Raw genomic sequence first — 23,193 nt, forward strand, 5'->3', positions numbered from 1 at the left:
TTGATACAACGTGATGCGTACACAAAATAATCCTCCAAACTAAGCCAGAGGTCTGAAACAAAACAACAAAACAGTCCGCATTCAAATTCTAGCACCGGGAGCTGTTCACTTGCACAGTCTGAGGTAGTGCAGTATTGACTGTGACCTCATAATACGTTCAAAATGTGAACACCGACTCCTCTCGCAAGGAACACGGATGTAAGTTTAACAGAGTTCAAAATGTAGTGTATTATTGTATATGATTTTCGCCAAAATAAAACTGCCTTGTTTAATAAGTGTGAATGGGAGCCACCCGTGGCCATATGGTGTACTGCAGATCTGTTGCGTTTAGTCCTGTGCTGCTTTCCTACTCAATCACAGAAGCCTATGCTTTTGATCTGATGCTGTATGTGTACACCAAAGCCTGATGGCAATGTTTTGATTTAATTTCTAAAGGAAATTAAAAGAAAGAAAATTTGACAGTTTCGCCTCCGTCTCCCTGATGCTTGACCATTGTAACATAAGTAAATCCTCACAGATATTACTGAAAATCATATTTGGATGACTGTTTTCAACAAAACCTCACTTGATTTCAAAGTCACACTTTCCCAATGATTCGTCCAGCAAAGCAAAAGGAAATGCTGATCAACAAGAAATAATGGTTGGTTAAAAAAAGAGCGTGTATATTTAAGAGTACTGATTTGTTTAATTTAGTGTTAATCATTTTGAACAACTAAAAAAATAGAGGTTTAGGTTTTGCATGATCCCATGTCACAATGATAGATAAAACTATTCAATGAAGTCGATTATTTCCAAACGAAAAGGTTCAAATAGTTTGCAGAGCTAGAATATATGTTAGAAATCCCCCGATGAACACATGAATTGTTAGACGCAGTCCTCACCTGCAGCGTGGAGGGTGCTGAGCCGCTCGTCTCTGTGAGGCCAGTGCTCCGTGGTAAACTGGACACTATGTACCTGGAGCCCTTTGGCGCTGGCTGTCTAACCACCAGCTTCCCTTTCCTGGTCTCCGCTAGAAACATGCTGTACCAGTAGGCATCGTTGGACACCAGAGTGGAATCTGCAAAAGAGTTCCTCTCACTGACCACACTGTTCCTGCAGGGAGGAGCAGCTTTGCTGGACTTGGGTTTCTGACACTTGAGAACGATGGTGACCAATATGGTGATCAACAAGAGAAAGGACACCGAGCCCAGGCCGATGACCAGATACAGATTTAAGTCTGAAAAGATGTCGTACTCTAGGGGCACTTCGGTCATGTCTGAGTAGGCCTTGACCGCGGTCTCCACTGTGGACAGCTTGATGGTAACGGTAGCAGAGAGAGCGGGCTCTCCGTTGTCCTTGGCAACCACAACAAGCCGTTGGAGACGGGGGTCTCTGTAACTGAACATTCTCATGGTCCGGATCTCTCCGTTGTACTGGTCCAGACTGAACAAGGTGGCGTCCGTCACCTGTAGAAACTGGTAGGTAATCCTTGAGTTCAACACAGAGTCACCGTCGATAGCAATCACCTTGGAAACCAGAGAGCCTTTGTCGGTGGATCTGGGGATCTTCTCCTCCACCACTGAGCCGTGAGCGCGCCATGGGGACACTATGACTGGAGTGTTGTCATTCTGGTCCACAATAATGATGTGGACAGTCACATTACTGCTGAGTGGAGGAACACCAGAGTCTCTGGCCTCAATGTGGAAAAGAAACTCCTTCTCAATCTCATGGTCAAACGTCTTCAGAGCATAGAGTTTACCATTCTCTGGGCTGATGGAGAACAGCATGGACATGGAGGTGTTGGCTATCTCCCTCTCTATGATGAAATACACTAGATACTGGTTTTCATGGAGGTCTGGGTCGTACGCAGTGAGAGAATCTAGCAAGGCTCCAGGAGCATTATTCTCCATCACACGAATAGTATAGAAAGACTGAGGGAACCGGGGGACATTATCATTAACATCCAGTAGCTCTAAGGTCATGGTTTCATTATCAGATAATGGAGGAGAACCTCTGTCTGTAACTGTGAACGTGATGTCATATTCTGGAACCTTCTCCCGGTCTAAAGGTTCTGAAACAACAAGCTCAAAATAATTATCAGAAGATTCCCTTAATTTGAAAGGCATATTTTCAGGAATCCGGATGTCAACGACTCCATTATCCCCTGAGTCTTTATCACTAACGCTCACCACAGCTATGACCGAGTCTACTTCTATGTTTTCCTTGACGGGACTTTGAAAGGATTTGATTGAAATCCCAGGATGGTTGTCATTCATGTCCTCCACCACAACCGTTACTTTGCATTGCCCGGATAAGGCCGGCACACCTTTATCCGTTGCTATCACTTCCATGTCATAAAGCTTAAAATCCTCGTAGTTCAGTACTCCTTTCACTGTTATCTCTCCCGTGTTAAGGTTTACATTGAATGTGTTTTGGGTCATTTCTGAAGTATACAAACTATACATGTATTCTATTTCTGCATTAGATCCATCATCGAAATCTGTTGCATTAGGTTTAAGCACAAGGCTCCCGATTGGAGAGTTTTCAATAATTTGAATTGTGTAATGTTCTTTGTCAAACTGCGGGGCGTTGTCATTAGTGTCCAACACCCGCACCGTAATGCTCGCTGTGCCGGTGCGTGAAGGTGTCCCGCCATCTACAGCGGTGAGAACTAGATTATGAACGGCCTGCTGCTCACGGTCCAGCACCTTTTTAAGAATTAGGTCGGCGAACTTCGAACCATCTCTTCCCGTTTGAATTTCGATATCAAAATGGTCGCTGGCACTCAAAAAATATGTTTTTAAAGAATTCGATCCAACATCCGGATCAACTGCATTGTTGACGGAGAATCGTTCCCCAGCTTGCGTTGCCTCTGAAATGTCCAATTCATTTGCGTCCCTCCTAAAATGAGGGGTATTATCGTTTATATCCAATATTTCTACTTCAATAAAGAATATACGTTTTGGGTTTTCAACAATAGCTTCTAATTTTAAAAAACACGATGTCTTCGTTGTGCAGAGATATTCCCTGTCAATCCTCTCGACAATATACAGGTCCCCGGTCTCTTTGTTCACGTCCAAATATTTCTTGTTCGATACGACTTCGAGTCGAATCATCCGTTTGGAAAGCATCTTAACATCGAGGCCCAGATCAGAAGCCAAATTAGCGACCACTGAACCTTCCGCCATTTCCTCGTCTATTGAATAGTGGGTCACTGCATCTGCTGATTTCCATGAAGCAAATAAAGTAAAAATAAACACATACCGAGTCCAGCTCTTGATATAACATTTCAGCTCCATCGTTTTACGAAATTGGTCTATCTCCTGTAACCTTTGCACATTGGCCAAGAGTTGCGATGTCCTCGTTGATACAATGCAATGCGTGCAAAATAATCCTTAAATTTAAGCCAACGATCTTGCATAAAATAACCAAATACTCCACATCCCAATTCTAGCACTGGGAGCTGTTCACTTGCGCAGTTCGTCGCATCCACTCTGAGGATGTAGCGGTGACTGTGACCGCATAAGACGTGTTCATATGGTGAATAGCGACTCTATAAGCAAAGAACACGCAAGTACATCCTCAAAGATAATACTGGTAACCCTATTTCCGTTCTTGTATTCAACAAAAGCTCACTTGATTTCAAACGCACACGTTCCCATAAATTTGTCCAACAAAGCTAAAGGGAAAAAAATGATTATCAATAAATATATATGTATATTTTATTATTTCATATAGCAACTGTAGTGAGTCGTTTCCTTGAGTGTAATTTATTTTATTAGCTATTAAAAGATGAACATTCGTTGTGCATGTACACATGTCACAATGATCGATAAAAACTATTGAATGAAATAGATCATATTCAAAAACAAAATGGATACAATTGTTTGAAGAGCTGGAATATATGTTAGAAATCACCAAATGAACACATGAATTGTTTGTCGCAGTCCTCACCTGCAGCGTGGAGGGTGCTGAGCCGCTCGTCTCTGTGAGGCCAGTGCTCCGTGGTAAACTGGACACTATGTACCTGGAGCCCTTTGGCGCTGGCTGTCTAACCACCAGCTTCCCTTTCCTGGTCTCCGCTAGAAACATGCTGTACCAGTAGGCATCGTTGGACACCAGAGTGGAATCTGCAAAAGAGTTCCTCTCACTGACCACACTGTTCCTGCAGGGAGGAGCAGCTTTGCTGGACTTGGGTTTCTGACACTTGAGAACGATGGTGACCAATATGGTGATCAACAAGAGGAAGGACACCGAGCCCAGGCCGATGACCAGATACAGATTTAAGTCTGAAAAGATGTCGTACTCCAGGGGCACTTCGGTCATGTCTGAGTAGGCCTTGACCGCGGTCTCCACTGTGGACAGCTTGATGGTAACGGTAGCAGAGAGAGCGGGCTCTCCGTTGTCCTTGGCAACCACAACAAGCCGTTGGAGACGGGGATCTCTGTAACTGAACATTCTCATGGTCCGGATCTCTCCATTGTACTGGTCCAGACTGAACAAGGTGGCGTCCGTCACCTGTAGAAACTGGTAGGTAATCCTTGAGTTCAACACAGAGTCGCCGTCGATAGCAATCACCTTGGAAACCAGAGAGCCTTTGTCGGTGGATCTGGGGATCTTCTCCTCCACCACTGAGCCGTGAGCGCGCCATGGGGACACTATGACTGGAGTGTTGTCATTCTGGTCCACAATAATGATGTGGACAGTCACATTACTGCTGAGTGGAGGAACACCAGAGTCTCTGGCCTCAATGTGGAAAAGAAACTCCTTCTCAATCTCATGGTCAAACGTCTTCAGAGCATAGAGTTTACCATTCTCTGGGCTAATGGAGAACAGCATGGACATGGAGGTGTTGGCTATCTCCCTCTCTATGATGAAATACACTAGATACTGGTTTTCATGGAGGTCTGGGTCGTAAGCACTGAGAGATTCTAGCAAGGCTCCAGGAGCATTATTCTCCATCACACGAATAGTATAGAAAGACTGAGGGAACTGGGGGACATTATCATTAACATCCAGTAGCTCTAAGGTCATGGTTTCATTATCAGATAATGGAGGTGAACCTCTGTCTCTAACTGTAAATGTTATTTCGTACTCAGGAGCTTTTTCTCTGTCCAGCGATTCAGAGACAACTAACTCAAAGAAATTACCTGACGATTCCTTTAGTTTAAAAGGTAAATTATCTGAAATTGTAAGATCAATTTGACCATTTTCACCAGAATCCTTATCACTGATACTAACAACTGCTATTACAGTGCCTAATTCAGCATTCTCTTTGATGGGACTCTGAAATGATTTAATAGATATCTCTGGGTGATTGTCGTTCATGTCATCTACTAAAATTCTTATTTTGCACTGTCCAGATAAAGCGTTTGCCCCCTTATCCATGGCTATGATTTCCATATCATAAATCCTGAAATCCTCATAGTTTAACATGCCTTTTACAGTAAGCTCTCCGTTTGATGGATTTATATTAAACATTTCTTGCGTTTTCTCTGAGGTGTAGAGACTATACGAGTACGTTACGTCAGCGTTTGATCCCTCGTCTGAGTCTGTAGCATTCATTTGAAGGACGAGGCTCCCAATCGGAGAGTTTTCCATAACCTTGATGTTATATTCCTCCCTGTCGAAGGTAGGAGCGTTGTCGTTAATGTCCAGGACATGAACAATCACGCTGGCAGTACCGGATCTCGTCGGTGTACCGCCGTCCACCGCGCTGAGAACTAAATGATGGACGGCCTGCTTCTCTCGGTCCAAAGCCTTTTTCAAGATTAATTCAGCAAACTTTGACCCATCCCTCCCAGTTTGTACTTCGATATTAAAATGTTCACTCTCACTTAAATAGTACGTTTTGACTGTATTCGTTCCAATATCGGGGTCTACTGCATTACTCAGCGAAAATCTTTCCCCTGCTGACGTCGACTCGGCTATGTCCAAATGTATTGCGTCCCTTCGGAATTGAGGGGCATTGTCGTTTATATCCAAAATTTCCAATTCTATGTTAAACATTCGTAAGGGATTCTCAAGTATGACCTCTAGTTTTAGATAGCAGGGAGTTGTTTTGGATGGGCAGATGTGTTCCCTGTCGATTTTCTCCACAATATACAGCTCGCCAGTCTCTTTGTTCACGTCAAAATATTTTTTGTTCGCCACAATATCCAGGCGCATCTTTCTTTCACTGAGCGTTTGCACATCCAAGTCCAGATCTGCGGCCAAATTGGCAACAACGGATCCTTCTTTCAATTCTTCGGATATAGAATAATGAGTCACTGCATTTGATAATTGCCAAAGAGCGAACAAAAGTATAGGGTTCCAGACATACCTTTGTCTCATTTTTGTAGGCCTATGCGAATCCATTTCTTGATGTCCCTTATTCAATCTAGGTATATTTAATTTAAAAACAAAAACTATTTCCCGTCGTAGAGTTGGGTTCGTTTTTTGTGCAAATACAATGCATCTGCTGAAAAAGGAGCAATCACAAATCACAATATGTCCCGTGTCGCTGCCAAACCTGCAAGCATCGCTGCGGTCGAAGGGGCTGACAATTTGAAAATGCAAGGAGAGGCTACTCGAGCCTTTGAAAGAGACAACAGCGCCACATGCCGTACTACATCATCCACTTCGCCCTCAGGAAATACATATGACTCCAGTATAACAATATTATGAATTAGATATTAATCAAGGAAGTTTATTTTTTTAATTAAAAAATAATATGAGCGGAATTAAAAGAGACTTTGCAATTGAAATTCTCACTTGAGAACAATTTAAAAATATGTAAAGTACTTATCTATTACATTTATCAGAATAATACGATGAATTATTTGATGCAGTCCTCATTGATGCATACAAATCATAATCCTCCAATCTAAGCCAAAGATCTTGAACCACAATAACAAACTATTCCACAACCCAGTTCAACCACCTGGAGCTGTTGCACAGCTCGTGACGTCCACTCTGAGGAAGTGCAGAGGTGACTTTGACCTCATAAGACGTGTTCAAAAGGCCAACAGCGACTTGATACGCAAAGAACATGCATGTACAACCTCGAAGATAATACTGGAAATCGTACTTTGATTAAAATCTTCTACAAAACCTCAGTTGATATAAAAGTCACAAATTCTCAATCATTCGTCCAAGAAAGCAATCAGACATATTGATTATCAATAAATAATGGTCTGTTTAAAGTATAGATTTTTTCAACTAATCAGTCGTTTACTTTAGTGCCACTTATTTTGTATTACAAAAAATAGAGTTACGTTTTGCACGATCACATGTCACAATGATGGATACAACTGTTCAATGAAATCTATTAATTTGAAAACAAAGACGTATAAAATGTTTTAGAGAGCCAGAATATATAAGAAATCACCGGATGAACACATGAATTGTTAGACGCAGTCCTCACCTGCAGCGTGGAGGGTGCTGAGCCGCTCGTCTCTGTGAGGCCAGTGCTCCGTGGTAAACTGGACACTATGTACCTGGAGCCCTTTGGCGCTGGCTGTCTAACCACCAGCTTCCCTTTCCTGGTCTCCGCTAGAAACATGCTGTACCAGTAGGCATCGTTGGACACCAGAGTGGAATCTGCAAAAGAGTTCCTCTCACTGACCACACTGTTCCTGCAGGGAGGAGCAGCTTTGCTGGACTTGGGTTTCTGACACTTGAGAACGATGGTGACCAATATGGTGATCAACAAGAGAAAGGACACCGAGCCCAGGCCGATGACCAGATACAGATTTAAGTCTGAAAAGATGTCGTACTCTAGGGGCACTTCGGTCATGTCCGAGTAGGCCTTGACCGCGGTCTCCACTGTGGACAGCTTGATGGTAACGGTAGCAGAGAGAGCGGGCTCTCCGTTGTCCTTGGCAACCACAACAAGCCGTTGGAGACGGGGATCTCTGTAACTGAACATTCTCATGGTCCGGATCTCTCCGTTGTACTGGTCCAGACTGAACAAGGTGGCGTCCGTCACCTGTAGAAACTGGTAGGTAATCCTTGAGTTCAACACAGAGTCGCCGTCGATAGCAATCACCTTGGAAACCAGAGAGCCTTTGTCGGTGGATCTGGGGATCTTCTCCTCCACCACTGAGCCGTGAGCGCGCCATGGGGACACTATGACTGGAGTGTTGTCATTCTGGTCCACAATAATGATGTGGACAGTCACATTACTGCTGAGTGGAGGAACACCAGAGTCTCTGGCCTCAATGTGGAAAATAAACTCCTTCTCAATCTCATGGTCAAACGTCTTCAGAGCATAGAGTTTCCCATTCTCTGGGCTGATGGAGAACAGCATGGACATGGAGGTGTTGGCTATCTCCCTCTCTATGATGAAATACACTAGATACTGGTTTTCATGCAGATCTGGGTCGTAAGCAGTAAGAGTATCTAGTAAGGCTCCAGGAGCATTATTCTCCATCACACGAATTGTATAGAAAGACTGAGGGAACTGGGGGACATTATCATTTACATCCAGTAGCTCTAAGGTCATGGTTTCATTATCAGATAATGGAGGTGAACCTCTGTCTCTAACTGTAAATGTTATTTCATATTCAGGAGCTTTTTCTCTGTCTAGTGAATCAGAGACAACTAACTCAAAGAGATTGCCTGATGATTCTTTCAGTTTAAATGGTAAATTAGCTGGAATTGTAAGATCAATTTGACCATTATCACCAGAATCCTTATCACTGATACTAACAACTGCTATCACAGAGCCTAATTCAGAATTCTCCTTGATGGGACTCTGAAAGGATTTAATAGATATTTCTGGGTGATTGTCGTTCATGTCGTCTACTAAAATTCTTATTTTGCACTGTCCTGATAAGGCGTTTGCCCCTTTATCCATGGCTATGATTTCCATATCATAAATCCTGAAATCCTCATAGTTTAACATGCCTTTCACAGTAAGCTCTCCGTTTGATGGATTTATATTAAACATTTCTTGCGTTTTCTCTGAGGTGTAGAGACTATACGAGTACTTTATGTCAGCGTTTGAACCCTCGTCTGAGTCTGTAGCATTCAGTTGAAGGACGAGGCTTCCAATCGGAGAGTTTTCCATAACATTAATGTTATATTCCTCCTTGTGGAATGTAGGAGTGTTGTCGTTAATGTCCAGGACATGAACAATCACGCTGGCAGTACCGGAGCGGATCGGTGTACCGCCGTCCACCGCGCTGAGAACTAAATGATGAACGGCCTGCTTCTCTCGGTCCAAAGCCTTTTTCAAGATTAAGTCAGCAAACTTTGATCCATCTCTCCCTGTTTGTACTTCGATATTAAAATGTTCGCTTTCACTTAAGTGGTACGTTTTGACTGAGTTCGTTCCAATATCGGGGTCGACTGCATTGCTCAGCGAAAATCTTTCCCCTGCTGACGTCGACTCGGCTATGTCCAAATGTATTGCGTCTCGTCGGAATTGAGGTGCATTGTCATTCATATCTAAAATTTCCAATTCAATATTAAATATTCGTAAGGGATTTTCAAGTATGACCTCTAGCTTCAAATAACAAGAACTAGTCGATTTTGTGTTGCAAATATGTTCCCTGTCGATTTTCTCCACAATATACAGCTCGCCAGTCTCTTTGTTCACATCCAAATATTTTTTGTTCGCCACAATATCCAGGCGCATCTTTCTTTCACTGAGCGTTTCTACATCCAAATCCAGATCTGCGGCCAGATTGGCAACAACGGATCCTTCTTTCATTTCTTCAGGAATTGAATAATGCGATACGCCAGATGACAAGTGTAAAAGAGCGATGAAAACAATGGAGCTCCTGACGTACCATTTTCCAAGCCGTAGTGTATCTGAATCCATTGTGTGATAATCCATTTTTCCCAATACAATGTATATACTTTTTAAATTCCAAGCTCCCAGATCAAACGATTGTTTTGTTATATTTCTAAATTTTTGTATGAGGACGAATCAAAAACGCGTGCAGGCCAATATTTCGCAGAATAGACCCTCCTTCTCCCAGACATCCAGGCTGACTGCACATAAACGACTTCTGACACCCGAGTGTTTAAACGAGAGAACAGCACCACACTACGGCTGAATTGCAAATCAAACACATGGCCAAGCAAATCCTGGTAACTTTTTTTGCATACATAACATATGATTATCTGAAACACAGAATAACGTTGAGGCCCAGATCAGAAGCCAAATTAGTGACCACTACTTTCCTCCATTCCCTCGTCTATTGAATATTGAGTCACTGCATGTACGGATTTCAATGAAGCAAATAAAATACAAATCAACACATAGTGAGTCCAGCTCCTGATTTTACGTTTCACCTCCATCGCTTTAGGAAACAGATTATCTCCTGTAACCTTTGCACATTGGCCCATAGTAGCGATGGCCACTGATACAACGTGATGCGTACACAAAATAATCCTCCAAACTAAGCCAGAGATCTAAAACAATACAACAAAACAGTCCGCATTCAAATTCTAGCACCGGGAGCTGTTCACTTGCGCAGTCTGAGGTAGTGCAGTGGTGACTGTGACCTCATAATACGTTCAAAATGTGAACCCCGACTCCTTTCACAAGGAACACGCATGTATGTTTAACAGTGTTAAAAATGTAGTGTATTATTGTATATGATTTTCTCCAATATAAAACTGCCTTGTTTAATAATTGTGAATGGGAGCCACCCTTGGCCATATAGGTATACTGCAGATCTGTTGCGTTTAGTCCTGTGCTGCTTTCCTACACGATCAGAGAAGCCAATGCTTTTGATCTGATGCTGTATGTGTACACCAAAGCCTGATGGCAATGTTTTGATTTAATTTCTAAAGGAAAATAAAAGAAAGAAAATTCAACAGTTTCGCCTCCGTCTCCCTGATGCTTGACTATCGTTACAGAAGTAAATCCTCACAGATATTACTGTAAATCGTATTTGGATGACTATTTTCAACAACACCTCACTTGATTTCAAAGTCACACTTTCCCAATGATTCGTCCAACAAAGCAAAAGGAAATGATGATCATAAAGGAATAATGGTTAGTTAAAAAAAGAGCGGATAAATTTAACAGTACTGATTTGTTTCCTTTAGTGTTAATTATTTTGAACAACTAAAAAATCGAGGGTTACGTTTTGCATAATCACATGTCACAATGATAGATAAAACTATTCGATGAAATCGATTCATTTCCAAACGAAAAGGATCAAAAAGTTTGCAGAGCTAGAATATATGTTAGAAATCCCCCGATGAACACATGAATTGTTTGCCGGAGTCCTCACCTGCAGCGTGGAGGGTGCTGAGCCGCTCGTCTCTGTGAGGCCAGTGCTCCGTGGTAAACTGGACACTATGTACCTGGAGCCCTTTGGCGCTGGCTGTCTAACCACCAGCTTTCCTTTCCTGGTCTCCGCTAGAAACATGCTGTACCAGTAGGCATCGTTGGACACCAGAGTGGAATCTGCAAAAGAGTTCCTCTCACTGACCACACTGTTCCTGCAGGGAGGAGCAGCTTTGCTGGACTTGGGTTTCTGACACTTGAGAACGATGGTGACCAATATGGTGATCAACAAGAGGAAGGACACCGAGCCCAGGCCGATGACCAGATACAGATTTAAGTCTGAAAAGATGTCGTACTCTAGGGGCACTTCGGTCATGTCTGAGTAGGCCTTGACCGCGGTCTCCACTGTGGACAGCTTGATGGTAACGGTAGCAGAGAGAGCGGGCTCTCCGTTGTCCTTGGCAACCACAACAAGCCGTTGGAGACGGGGGTCTCTGTAACTGAACATTCTCATGGTCCGGATCTCTCCGTTGTACTGGTCCAGACTGAACAAGGTGGCGTCCGTCACCTGTAGAAACTGGTAGGTAATCCTTGAGTTCAACACAGAGTCGCCGTCGATAGCAATCACCTTGGAAACCAGAGAGCCTTTGTCGGTGGATCTGGGGATCTTCTCCTCCACCACTGAGCCGTGAGCGCGCCATGGGGACACTATGACTGGAGTGTTGTCATTCTGGTCCACAATAATGATGTGGACAGTCACATTACTGCTGAGTGGAGGAACACCAGAGTCTCTGGCCTCAATGTGGAAAAGAAACTCCTTCTCAATCTCATGGTCAAACGTCTTCAGAGCATAGAGTTTACCATTCTCTGGGCTAATGGAGAACAGCATGGACATGGAGGTGTTGGCTATCTCCCTCTCTATGATGAAATACACTAGATACTGGTTTTCATGGAGGTCTGGGTCGTACGCAGTGAGAGATTCTAGCAAAGCTCCAGGAGCATTATTCTCCATCACACGAATAGTATAGAAAGACTGAGGGAACTGGGGGACATTATCATTAACATCCAGTAGCTCAAAGGTCATGGTTTCATTATCTGATAATGGAGGAGAACCTCGGTCTGTAACTGTGAATGTTATTTCATATTCAGGAGCCTTTTCTCTGTCTAACGCTTCAGAGACAACTAACTCAAAGAAATTACCTGACGATTCCTTTAGTTTAAACGGTAAATTTGCTTGAATTGTAAGATCAACTTGACCATTATCACCAGAATCCTTATCACTTATACTAACAACTGCTATTACAGTGCCTAATTCAGCATTCTCCTTGATGGGACTCTGAAAGGATTTAATAGATATCTCTGGGTGATTGTCGTTCATGTCTTCTACTAACATTTTTATTTTGCACTGTCCTGATAGTGCGTTTGCCCCTTTATCCATAGCTATGATTTCCATGTCATAAATCCTGAAATCCTCATAGTTTAACATGCCTTTTACAGTGAGCTCTCCGTTAGATGGATTTATATTAAACATTTCTTGCGTTTTCTCTGAGGTGTACAGACTATACGAGTACGTTATGTCAGCGTTTGAACCCTCGTCTAAATCGGTTGCATTCAGTTGAACGACGAGGCTTCCAATCGGAGAGTTTTCCATGACCTTTATGTTATATTCCTCCTTGTGGAATGTAGGAGTGTTGTCGTTAATGTCCAGGACATGAACAATCACGCTGGCAGTACCGGAACGGGTCGGTGTACCGCCGTCAACCGCGCTGAGAACTAAATGATGAACGGCCTGCTTCTCTCGGTCCAAAGCCTTTTTTAAGATTAATTCTGCAAACTTTGACCCATCCCTACCAGTTTGTACCTCGATATTAAAATGTTCGCTTTCACTTAAATAGTACGTTTTGACTGAGTTCGTTCCAACATCGGGGTCTACTGCATTGCTCAAAGAGAATCTTTCCCCTGCTGTCGTCGACTCGGTTATGTCCAAACGTATGGAGTCTCGACGGAATTGTGGGGCATTGTCGTTTATATCCAAAATTTCCAATTCAATATTAAATATTCGTACGGGATTTTCAAGTATGATTTCTAGCTTTAAATAGCATGAAATAGACGATTTTGTGTTGCAAATATGTTCCCTGTCGATTTTCTCCACAATATACAGTTCGCCAGTCTCTTTGTTCATCTCCAAATATTTTTTGTTCGCCACAATATCCAGGCGCATCTTTCTTTCACTGAGCGTTTCCACATCCAGGTCCAAATCTGCGGCCAGATTGGCAACAACGGATCCTTCTTTCATTTCTTCAGGAATTGAATAATGCGATACGCCAGATGACAAGTGTAAAAGAGCGATGAAAACAATGGAGCTCCTGACGTACCTTTTTCCTAGCCGTAGTGTATCTGAATCCATTGTGGGATAATCCATTTTTCCCGATACAATGCATATACTTTTTAATCTCCAAGGTCCCAGATCCAACGTTTGTTTTGTTATAGTTATAAATTGTTGTATGAGGACGACTCAAAAACGCGTGCAGGCCAATATTTCGCCGAATACACCCTCCTTCTCCCAGACATCCAGGCTGACTGCGCATAAACGACTTCTGACACCCGAGTGTTTAAACGAGAGAACAGCACCACACTACGGCTGAATTGCAAATCAAACACATGGCCAAGCAAATCCTTGTAACTATTTTTGCATAGATAACATGTGATTATCTGAAACACAGAATAACGTTGAGGCCCAGATCAGAAGCCAAATTAGTGACCACTACTTTCCTCCAATCCATCGTCTATTGAATAGTGAGTCACTGCATCTACGGATTTCAATGAAGCAAATTCGATACAAATCAACACATACTGTCCAGGTCTTGATTTTACATTTCACCTCCATCGTTTTAAGAAACAGATTATCTCCTGTAACCTTTGCACATTGGCCCATAGTAGCGATGGCCACATTGATGCGTAGGCCTAAAACAACATAATTCTCCAAACCAAGCCAGAGATCTGACACAAAGCAACAGAACAGTCCACATTCAAATTCTAGCACCGGGAGCTGTTCACTTGCGCACTCTGAGGTAGTGCAGTGGTGACTGTTACCTCATAATACGTTCAAAATTGTGAACACCGACTCCTTTCGCAAGGAACACGTAAGTAAATCCTCACAGATATTACTGTAAATTGTATTTGGATTACTATTTTCAACAAAACCTCACTTGATTTCAAAGTCACACTTTCCCAATGATTCATCCAACAAAGCAAAAGGAAATGATGATCATCAAAAAATAATGGTTAGTTAAAAAAACAGTGCATATTTAACAGTACTGATTTGTTTACTATAAAGTCAGTTATTTTGAACAACTAAAAGTGAAGTTACGTTTTGCATGATCAGATGTCACAATGATGGATAAAACTATTCAATGAAATCGATACATTTCCAACCGAAAAGGATCAAATAGTTTGCAGAGCTAGAATATATGTTAGAAATCACCAGATGAACACATGAATCGTTTGCCACAGTCCTCACCTGCAGCGTGGAGGGTGCTGAGCCGCTCGTCTCTGTGAGGCCAGTGCTCCGTGGTAAACTGGACACTATGTACCTGGAGCCCTTTGGCGCTGGCTGTCTAACCACCAGCTTCCCTTTCCTGGTCTCCGCTAGAAACATGCTGTACCAGTAGGCATCGTTGGACACCAGAGTGGAATCTGCAAAAGAGTTCCTCTCACTGACCACACTGTTCCTGCAGGGAGGAGCAGCTTTGCTGGACTTGGGTTTCTGACACTTGAGAACGATGGTGACCAATATGGTGATCAACAAGAGGAAGGACACCGAGCCCAGGCCGATGACCAGATACAGATTTAAGTCTGAAAAGATGTCGTACTCCAGGGGCACTTCGGTCATGTCTGAGTAGGCCTTGACCGCGGTCTCCACTGTGGACAGCTTGATGGTAACGGTAGCAGAGAGAGCGGGCTCTCCGTTGTCCTTGGCAACCACAACAAGCCGTTGGAGACGGGGATCTCTGTAACTGAACATTCTCATGGTCCGGATCTCTCCGTTGTACTGGTCCAGACTGAACAAGGTGGCGTCCGTCACCTGTAGAAACTGGTAGGTAATCCTTGAGTTCAACACAGAGTCGCCGTCGATAGCAATCACCTTGGAAACCAGAGAGCCTTTGTCGGTGGATCTGGGGATCTTCTCCTCCACCACTGAGCCATGAGCGCGCCATGGGGACACTATGACTGGAGTGTTGTCATTCTGGTCCACAATAATGATGTGGACAGTCACATTACTGCTGAGTGGAGGAACACCAGAGTCTCTGGCCTCAATGTGGAAAAGAAACTCCTTCTCAATCTCATGGTCAAACGTCTTCAGAGCATAGAGTTTCCCATTCTCTGGGCTAATGGAGAACAGCATGGACATGGAGGTGTTGGCTATCTCCCTCTCTATGATGAAATACACTAAATACTGGTTTTCATGCAGATCTGGGTCGTAAGCAGTAAGAGTATCTAGCAAGGCTCCAGGAGCATTATTCTCCATCACACGTATAGTATAGAAAGACTGAGGGAACCGGGGGACATTATCATTAACATCCAGTAGCTCTAAAGTCATGGTTTCATTATCAGATAACGGAGGAGAACCACTGTCTGTAACTGTGAATGTTATTTCGTATTCAGGAGCTTTTTCTCTGTCCAGCGATTCAGAGACAATTAACTCAAAGAAATTACCTGACGATTCCTTTAGTTTAAACGGTAAATTTGTTGGAATTGTAAGATCAATTTGACCATTATCACCAGAATCCTTATCACTGATACTAACAACTGCTATCACAGTGCCTAATTCAGCATTCTCCTTGATAGGACTCTGAAAGGATTTAATAGATATTTCTGGGTGATTGTCGTTCATGTCCTCAACTAAAATTCTTATTTTGCATTGTCCTGATAAGGCGTTTGCCCCTTTATCCATGGCTATGATTTCCATGTCATAAATCCTGAAATCCTCATAGTTTAACATGCCTTTTACAGTGAGCTCTCCGTTTGATGGATTTATACTAAACGTTTCTTGGGTTTTCTCTGAGGTGTAGAGACTATACGAGTACGATATGTCAGCGTTTGAACCCTCGTCTAAGTCTGTGGCATTCAGTTGAACGACGAGGCTTCCAATCGGAGAGTTTTCCATAACCTTAATTTTATATTCCTCCTTGTGGAATGTAGGAGTGTTGTCGTTAATGTCCAGGACATGAACAATCACGCTGGCAGTACCGGAGCGGGTCGGTGTACCGCCGTCAACCGCGCTGAGAACTAAATGATGAACGGCCTGCTTCTCTCGATCCAAAACCTTTTTCAAGATTAAGTCAGCAAACTTTGACCCATCCCTCCCAGTTTGTACTTCGATATTAAAATGTTCGCTTTCACTTAAGTAGTACGTATTGACTGAGTTCGATCCAATATCGGGGTCTACTGCATTGCTCAGGGAAAACCTTTCCCCTGCTGACGTCGACTCGGCTATGTCCAAACGTATTGCGTCTCTTCTAAATTGTGGGGCATTGTCATTTATATCCAAAATCTCCAATTCTATGTTAAACATTCGTAACGGATTTTCAAGTATGACCTCTAGTTTTAGATAGCAGAGAATAGATGTCTTGGATGGGCAGATGTGTTCCCTGTCGATTTTCTCCACAATATACAGCTCGCCCGTCTCTTTGTTCACGTCCAAATATTTTTTGTTCGCCACAATATCCAGGCGCATCTTTCTTTCACTGAGCGTTTCTACATCCCAGTCTAGATCTGCGGCCAGATTGGCAACAACGGATCCTTCTTTCAATTCTTCGGATATAGAATAATGAGTCGCTGCATTTGATAATTGCCAAAGAGCGAACAAAAGTATAGATTTCCAGACATACCTTTGTCTCATTGTTGTAGGCCTATGAAAATCCAGCTTGATCGACATCTATTTAAATTAATAGCAAAAAGAATTTCCCCGTTTTACAGTTTGTTTGCGTTGTTTGTCCAAATACAATGAATCTGCTGAAAAAGGAGAAATCACAATGTGTCCCGTCTTTCTGCCAACCCTGCAAGCATCGCTGCGGTCGAAGGGGCTGACGATTTGAGAATGCAAGGACAGGCTACTCAAGCCTTTGGATGAGACAACAGTGCCACATGGCGTACTACATCAGCCACTTCGCCCTCAAAAAATAAACGTCACTGTAGTCTAACACTATTATGAATTAAATATAAATCAAGGATTTTTCTTTTTTAAATTACGATGGATTCATATTAGAGGAAATAAAAGAGACTCCGCCATTGAAGTTCTCATCTGCAGAGTACAACTAAAAATATGTATGATAATAATCTATTGCAATTAATCATAATAATACAATTAATTGTATTGTGCAGTCCTCATTAATGTCCTCGTTTATGCAACGTTTCGATACACAAAATAATCCTCCAATCTACGCCAGATATCTTGCACAAAACAATCTAATAATCCACAACCCAATTCTACCACCGGGAGCTGTTTACTTGCGCAGATCGTGGCGTCGACTCTGAGCGCAGTGGTCACTGTGAACTCATAAGACGTGTTCGAGTGGTGCACAGCGACTCTATTCGCAAAGAACAAGCATGTACATCCTGGCAGATATTACTGGAAATCGTAATTTGATGTAGCCTATGTATTCGACAAACCTTCACTTGATTTCAAAGTCACACTTTCACAATCATTTGTCCAACAACGGATGATTATTTGTCAATAATGGTTTGATGAAAAATAGAGCTAAAAAATTAAGTAACGTTTTGCATGCACGACACAATGGTGGAAATAAAATCAATGAAATTGATTAATTTCCAAACAAGATCAATAAAATGTTTTGCTAGAATATATTTTAGAAATCACCAGATTAACACATGAATTGTTTGTCGCAGTCCTCACCTGCAGCGTGGAGGGTGCTGAGCCGCTCGTCTCTGTGAGGCCAGTGCTCCGTGGTAAACTGGACACTATGTACCTGGAGCCCTTTGGCGCTGGCTGTCTAACCACCAGCTTCCCTTTCCTGGTCTCCGCTAGAAACATGCTGTACCAGTAGGCATCGTTGGACACCAGAGTGGAATCTGCAAAAGAGTTCCTCTCACTGACCACACTGTTCCTGCAGGGAGGAGCAGCTTTGCTGGACTTGGGTTTCTGACACTTGAGAACGATGGTGACCAATATGGTGATCAACAAGAGGAAGGACACCGAGCCCAGGCCGATGACCAGATACAGATTTAAGTCTGAAAAGATGTCGTACTCTAGGGGCACTTCGGTCATGTCTGAGTAGGCCTTGACCGCGGTCTCCACTGTGGACAGCTTGATGGTAACGGTAGCAGAGAGAGCGGGCTCTCCGTTGTCCTTGGCAACCACAACAAGCCGTTGGAGACGGGGGTCTCTGTAACTGAACATTCTCATAGTCCGGATCTCTCCGTTGTACTGGTCCAGACTGAACAAGGTGGCGTCCGTCACCTGTAGAAACTGGTAGGTAATCCTTGAGTTCAACACAGAGTCGCCGTCGATAGCAATCACCTTGGAAACCAGAGAGCCTTTGTCGGTGGATCTGGGGATCTTCTCCTCCACCACTGAGCCGTGAGCGCGCCATGGGGACACTATGACTGGAGTGTTGTCATTCTGGTCCACAATAATGATGTGGACAGTCACATTACTGCTGAGTGGAGGAACACCAGAGTCTCTGGCCTCAATGTGGAAAAGAAACTCCTTCTCAATCTCATAGTCAAACGTCTTCAGAGCAAAGAGTTTACCATTCTCTGGGCTAATGGAGAACAGCATGGACATGGAGGTGTTGGCTATCTCCCTCTCGATGATAAAATACACTAGATACTGGTTTTCATGGAGGTCTGGGTCAACTGCAGTGAGGGAACTCAACAACGATCCAGGTGCATTATTCTCCATTACTCGTATAGTGTAAAACGACTGGGGGAACTGTGGCTCGTTGTCATTGATATCGAGTAAATGAACTGATATCGTTTCATTATCGGATAATGCGGGCGACCCAGAATCCGTTACAATTAACGTGACGTCATATTCGGCGAGACGTTCGCGGTCTAAAGGTTCTGATACTATGAGCTCGTAATGGTAGGGGCTTTCTGACGACTCATTGAGAATAAAAGGATGATGCGGTTGACGGATAGCTAGGCTTACTTTGCCATTATCTCCCGTGTCTTTGTCGCTTATTCCCACAAGGGCTATTACTGTGCCTACTGGTGTATCCTCACTGACCGTGCTCTTTACCGACTGTATGGTGATCACCGGATGATTGTCATTCATATCTGTCACATGGACGACCACTCGACACTGCCCCTGTAACGGATGCAGGCCCTTGTCTTTGGCCTCAACGTGCATCTCATATAACTTCATGTCCTCATAATCAATTGTTCCCCTCACCGTTATCTCCCCGGTGCTCGGGTTCAAAGAAAATACATCTTGTGTTTTCTCCGACGTGTACAGGGTAAAGGAGTAGATTATGTCCGCATTCACACCCTCGTCGAGATCCGTTGCGTTTAATTTAATCACCCGGGTACCAATAGGTGTATTTTCTGTCATGTTGATCGTATACATCGGCTTGTCGAAATGTGGGGCGTTATCGTTTGTGTCTTGTACCCGAACTATGATGTTAGCTGTGCCTGAGCGCACCGGGACTCCGCCGTCCACTGCGGTCAGGACGAGGTGGTGAACGGCGCGCTGCTCTCTGTCTAAAGCTTTGGTCAGCACCAAGTCCACGTACTTGGTTCCGTCGCTACCCGTTTGTATTTCTATCGTGAATTGCTCGCTGACGCTGAGTTTGTATGTCTTTATAGTGTTTACGTCAACGTCTGGGTCGACTGCATTGGGCAGCGAGAATCTCTCTCCTGGTGTGGCCGACTCGGACACATCCAATTCTACCCGGTCCCGTCTGAAGTGGGGAGCGTTATCGTTTATGTCTTTTATCTCCAGTTCGATGTTAAAAATGCGTAACGGACTCTCTATTATCACATCCAGCTTAAGAAAACAAGAGGTCGTGGTCTTAGTTGGACAAAGGTTTTCCCTGTCCATTTTCTCAATAATATAGAGCTCTCCTGTATTTTTGTTAACATCTAAATATTTTTTATTGTGGAAAATATCAAGTTTTACCTCCCGTTGGGCCAGACCTCCAGCCTCCAGTCCCAAGTCTGCCGCAATATTTGCTACAACCCAGCCTCTCTCCAGCTCCTCCGGTATAGAGTACCTCGTCACGCCCAGTGCAGCGGGCCATATTCCACTTAGGACAAAGACTGCTAAGAAAGCTGGCGAAATCCTTCCCTTTTGCATCCTTACGAAAGGGATGTTCTTTCCGAAAGCTGTTGTTTTAATTGCACCACCGACTTGAAACGTTTCTTCCTGTTTGCATATAGCAGGCCGGCAGACTACCTTTTAAACCAAACGTAAAAAAATATATAGCATCGCTGTATTGTGTGCGTGCCGTTCCATTGCATTTGAATGGGTGTGTCTTCGAAAGCAACATGAATCTGGTTGATTTAGTGGTGAACAGTGACACCATCTGACTGTACTTACGCTCAAACAAACATCTAAGGGTTAGGTCAGGAAACGATAAATAAGGACGTTTAATTTTGGCAAAGCGTTGCAATAAGAACATAAACCGCCATTTCCTTTTCTTCTCATTAGCTACATGGGTGTTTCTCTTTCAGTGTTATTTTCATTGTTGTGACGTCCTCACATTGGTCTGGTCAAATATGTGCACATGGTGAGGGGAATGACACATTAAATCAAACTTTTCAAAGGCAAGCCTTTCACCTGAAAATTAATTAAAGTTATTTTAATAAATGTATTAAAGGTGATGCTTGTACTATTCTGGCGATGTAACGAGAGCATAAAAGAGCAAGAAAGTACGATTTCAAAATGAACAACAGAAACAAGTTATTTCCTTCTCTGCCCATGAACCATCTGAAGTGTTTCTTTCATACACATTTGACGGACTTCACCGCAAGATGGATTCCCAGAACGAGCAAAGATGCTCTGATTGGTCAGAAAGGAGACTGGGATGGTCTAATCTAAATGGAGATCTAAATAAAGCATGAACTTGAAAGAGATATTCTAATTTCGCACAATAAAATGATAGATTTTAAATCTTACCTGCAGCACCTTTTAAGGTCTTTACTCAAAAACAAAAGCTGAAACATCTTATCGTCATTCATAAATGGCTTATGAAACAAAACCTTACCTAATGAAGCAATTATAGGAGTGGATCAAGGATAGTGATGGCTGGTACTTCTAGTCCAAAGCCCCAGAGAGAGAGAGAGAGAGTTGCACCATCTCTTTCACTCCATCAGACCAATTATTTTACAGAAAATGGTGGACCACGGAACCACTCAATAGTTCCAACATAGGGAGCTAGGAGCAGTCATGCTAGGAGCCTTTGCTTTCAATGATCTTTTCGAAGCTAAGATGTAAAAATTGAATAGATGTAGGGACCCTCCTATTAGTGTAATTGAGAGGTTGTAAACGGCTGCACTGTTGGATGAAGTGGAATGTGTTTTGGAAAATACAATACTTCAACCCTAACTAGGAAAGACATCAGGAAAACACTGAATCAAGTTTAAGACTTTTATTAAGAACTTTAACATAGCAATACAAAAGCTTGTCTGGTCTGCAGAACAACTGCTTTTCCAGCTTCTGCAAACAGTTTATATAGTCTTGCTCTGTGATTCCCCCCATAACCATAACCTCCAAGGGTGGTTCTCAAACAATTCCCGTGCATGGCCTCAACATCAACCAACTTCCCTTTCTTACCGCTATGTTCATGGTCTTCAAGGACAACTTGGTTAGCCACGTGGCAAAACTTTCAACCAGTTTTCTACTCCTTTAACTTCACCTCCCCTTATCTATCAGGGAACACCCAGGTCCCCTCGTCCTCTAACCTCACCTCCCTTATCCATTCCTTTCACAACAACTTTGAACTTTAAGGTTGTCTCAACCACATCCGAATAATTATATTGTACAAGAAATATTCGTACATATGGAACAGAACATTAGACAATATTTTTAAGAAAAAAGAGTCTCTTCAGAAGACTCACCAAAGAATGACATTTATCTCTTCTAAATAAAGAATATAAGGCAAGACAATGACTATAATCCTTCTAAGGGTAGGATAATTATTCAACAAGTGCTAGGCTTTCCCTCAAACACCTTTTTGTGATAGTCTGAGTGCTCCTGCTCCATTCTTCTATTTCCCCATCGTCTCTCGTTCAGCAGGGAGGCGGTACATGCCCCTCCCTCTCTGATGGCCTAGTCCGGCCCCATGCAGGGCAGCCCACGACGATGGGCCTCAGGGCTGGGGGCGGCTGGTCCAAAGACAGCACAGAGCCCCGAGCATAGACCAAGACGTTGACACACTGTGGGCGTTTGTGTAAGTAAAGTTTCATGGGGACATATTAACAGATTAAGAATAATATTGAGTTCCTGAAATGCATGCCCAATATGTGCAAATGTTTATAGGCCTACTATAGTGCATATTTCCTGTTGGTCATGATTGTGTTTATTATCTTATTTCCTCATGTAGGAAATCTAGGCTTTGTAAATTCGTTTTTCTGAGCTTGTCTTTGGGAAGCCTAAACAGTAGAAGAGAATGTTCTCTTCTTTGCCCTTGACAACTGATTTCACACTAGTGACTGAATAATAGATTATTCAAATATAAATAATGGTTAAGTGAACAAGGTGAAAAGGTTTATTTTTCTAAAAATCTTCTCAGTTATCCACCCTTAACCTCTAACCCTAACCCTAACCTTTTAATGCAAAATTATTCCTTGGAGGATTGTTGTACATTCCTCCAAAGATGGACAATGTACAAACAATGTCCATCTTGTGTTTATCCCTTAAGATTATCATATGGATCTTATGATGCCACATTGTTTAGATTAACGTATATTGATTTATTATAGCCTATTCCTTATTGAATCTTTGCATTTCAAATAAAGTA

The 23,193-nt window shown here is 42.9% G+C and overlaps 6 protein-coding genes across 6 annotated transcripts; all 6 read right to left on the minus strand.

The window, feature by feature from the left end:
- Nucleotides 1-770: 770 nt before the first annotated feature.
- LOC115552770 (protocadherin alpha-C2-like) lies at nt 771-3,278 on the minus strand. The gene has a single exon (XM_030369083.1). The coding sequence runs from the start codon at nt 3,276-3,278 to the stop codon at nt 786-788; it is 2,493 nt and encodes an 830-aa protein (XP_030224943.1). The 3' UTR covers nt 771-785.
- A 151-nt stretch (nt 3,279-3,429) lies between these two features.
- On the minus strand, nt 3,430-6,517 carry LOC115552771 (protocadherin beta-16-like). Its single transcript, XM_030369084.1, has 2 exons — nt 3,795-6,517; nt 3,430-3,491 (listed from the first exon to the last, which is right to left on the minus strand). Exons 1-2 carry the CDS (start codon nt 6,334-6,336, stop codon nt 3,430-3,432), a joined length of 2,604 nt encoding a protein of 867 aa, XP_030224944.1. The 5' UTR covers nt 6,337-6,517.
- A 359-nt stretch (nt 6,518-6,876) lies between these two features.
- Nucleotides 6,877-9,950, minus strand: LOC115552773 (protocadherin beta-16-like). The gene is made up of 2 exons (XM_030369085.1): nt 7,349-9,950; nt 6,877-6,933 (listed from the first exon to the last, which is right to left on the minus strand). Exons 1-2 carry the CDS (start codon nt 9,800-9,802, stop codon nt 6,877-6,879), a joined length of 2,511 nt encoding a protein of 836 aa, XP_030224945.1. The 5' UTR covers nt 9,803-9,950.
- A 1,167-nt stretch (nt 9,951-11,117) lies between these two features.
- LOC115552774 (protocadherin beta-16-like) lies at nt 11,118-13,809 on the minus strand. The gene has a single exon (XM_030369086.1). The coding sequence runs from the start codon at nt 13,629-13,631 to the stop codon at nt 11,118-11,120; it is 2,514 nt and encodes an 837-aa protein (XP_030224946.1). The 5' UTR covers nt 13,632-13,809.
- A 201-nt stretch (nt 13,810-14,010) lies between these two features.
- On the minus strand, nt 14,011-17,290 carry LOC115552775 (protocadherin beta-16-like). The gene is made up of 2 exons (XM_030369087.1): nt 14,694-17,290; nt 14,011-14,019 (listed from the first exon to the last, which is right to left on the minus strand). The coding sequence occupies exons 1-2, from the start codon at nt 17,145-17,147 to the stop codon at nt 14,011-14,013; spliced, it is 2,463 nt and encodes an 820-aa protein (XP_030224947.1). The 5' UTR covers nt 17,148-17,290.
- Nucleotides 17,291-18,050: 760 nt separating this feature from the next.
- Nucleotides 18,051-20,692, minus strand: pcdhb (protocadherin b). The gene has a single exon (XM_030369089.1). It carries the CDS (start codon nt 20,526-20,528, stop codon nt 18,051-18,053), a length of 2,478 nt encoding a protein of 825 aa, XP_030224949.1. The 5' UTR covers nt 20,529-20,692.
- Between the last annotated feature and the right edge of the window lie 2,501 nt (nt 20,693-23,193).

The sequence above is a fragment of the Gadus morhua genome, chromosome 10 (genome assembly GCF_902167405.1).
Source record: "Gadus morhua chromosome 10, gadMor3.0, whole genome shotgun sequence".
NCBI lineage: Eukaryota > Metazoa > Chordata > Actinopteri > Gadiformes > Gadidae > Gadus > Gadus morhua.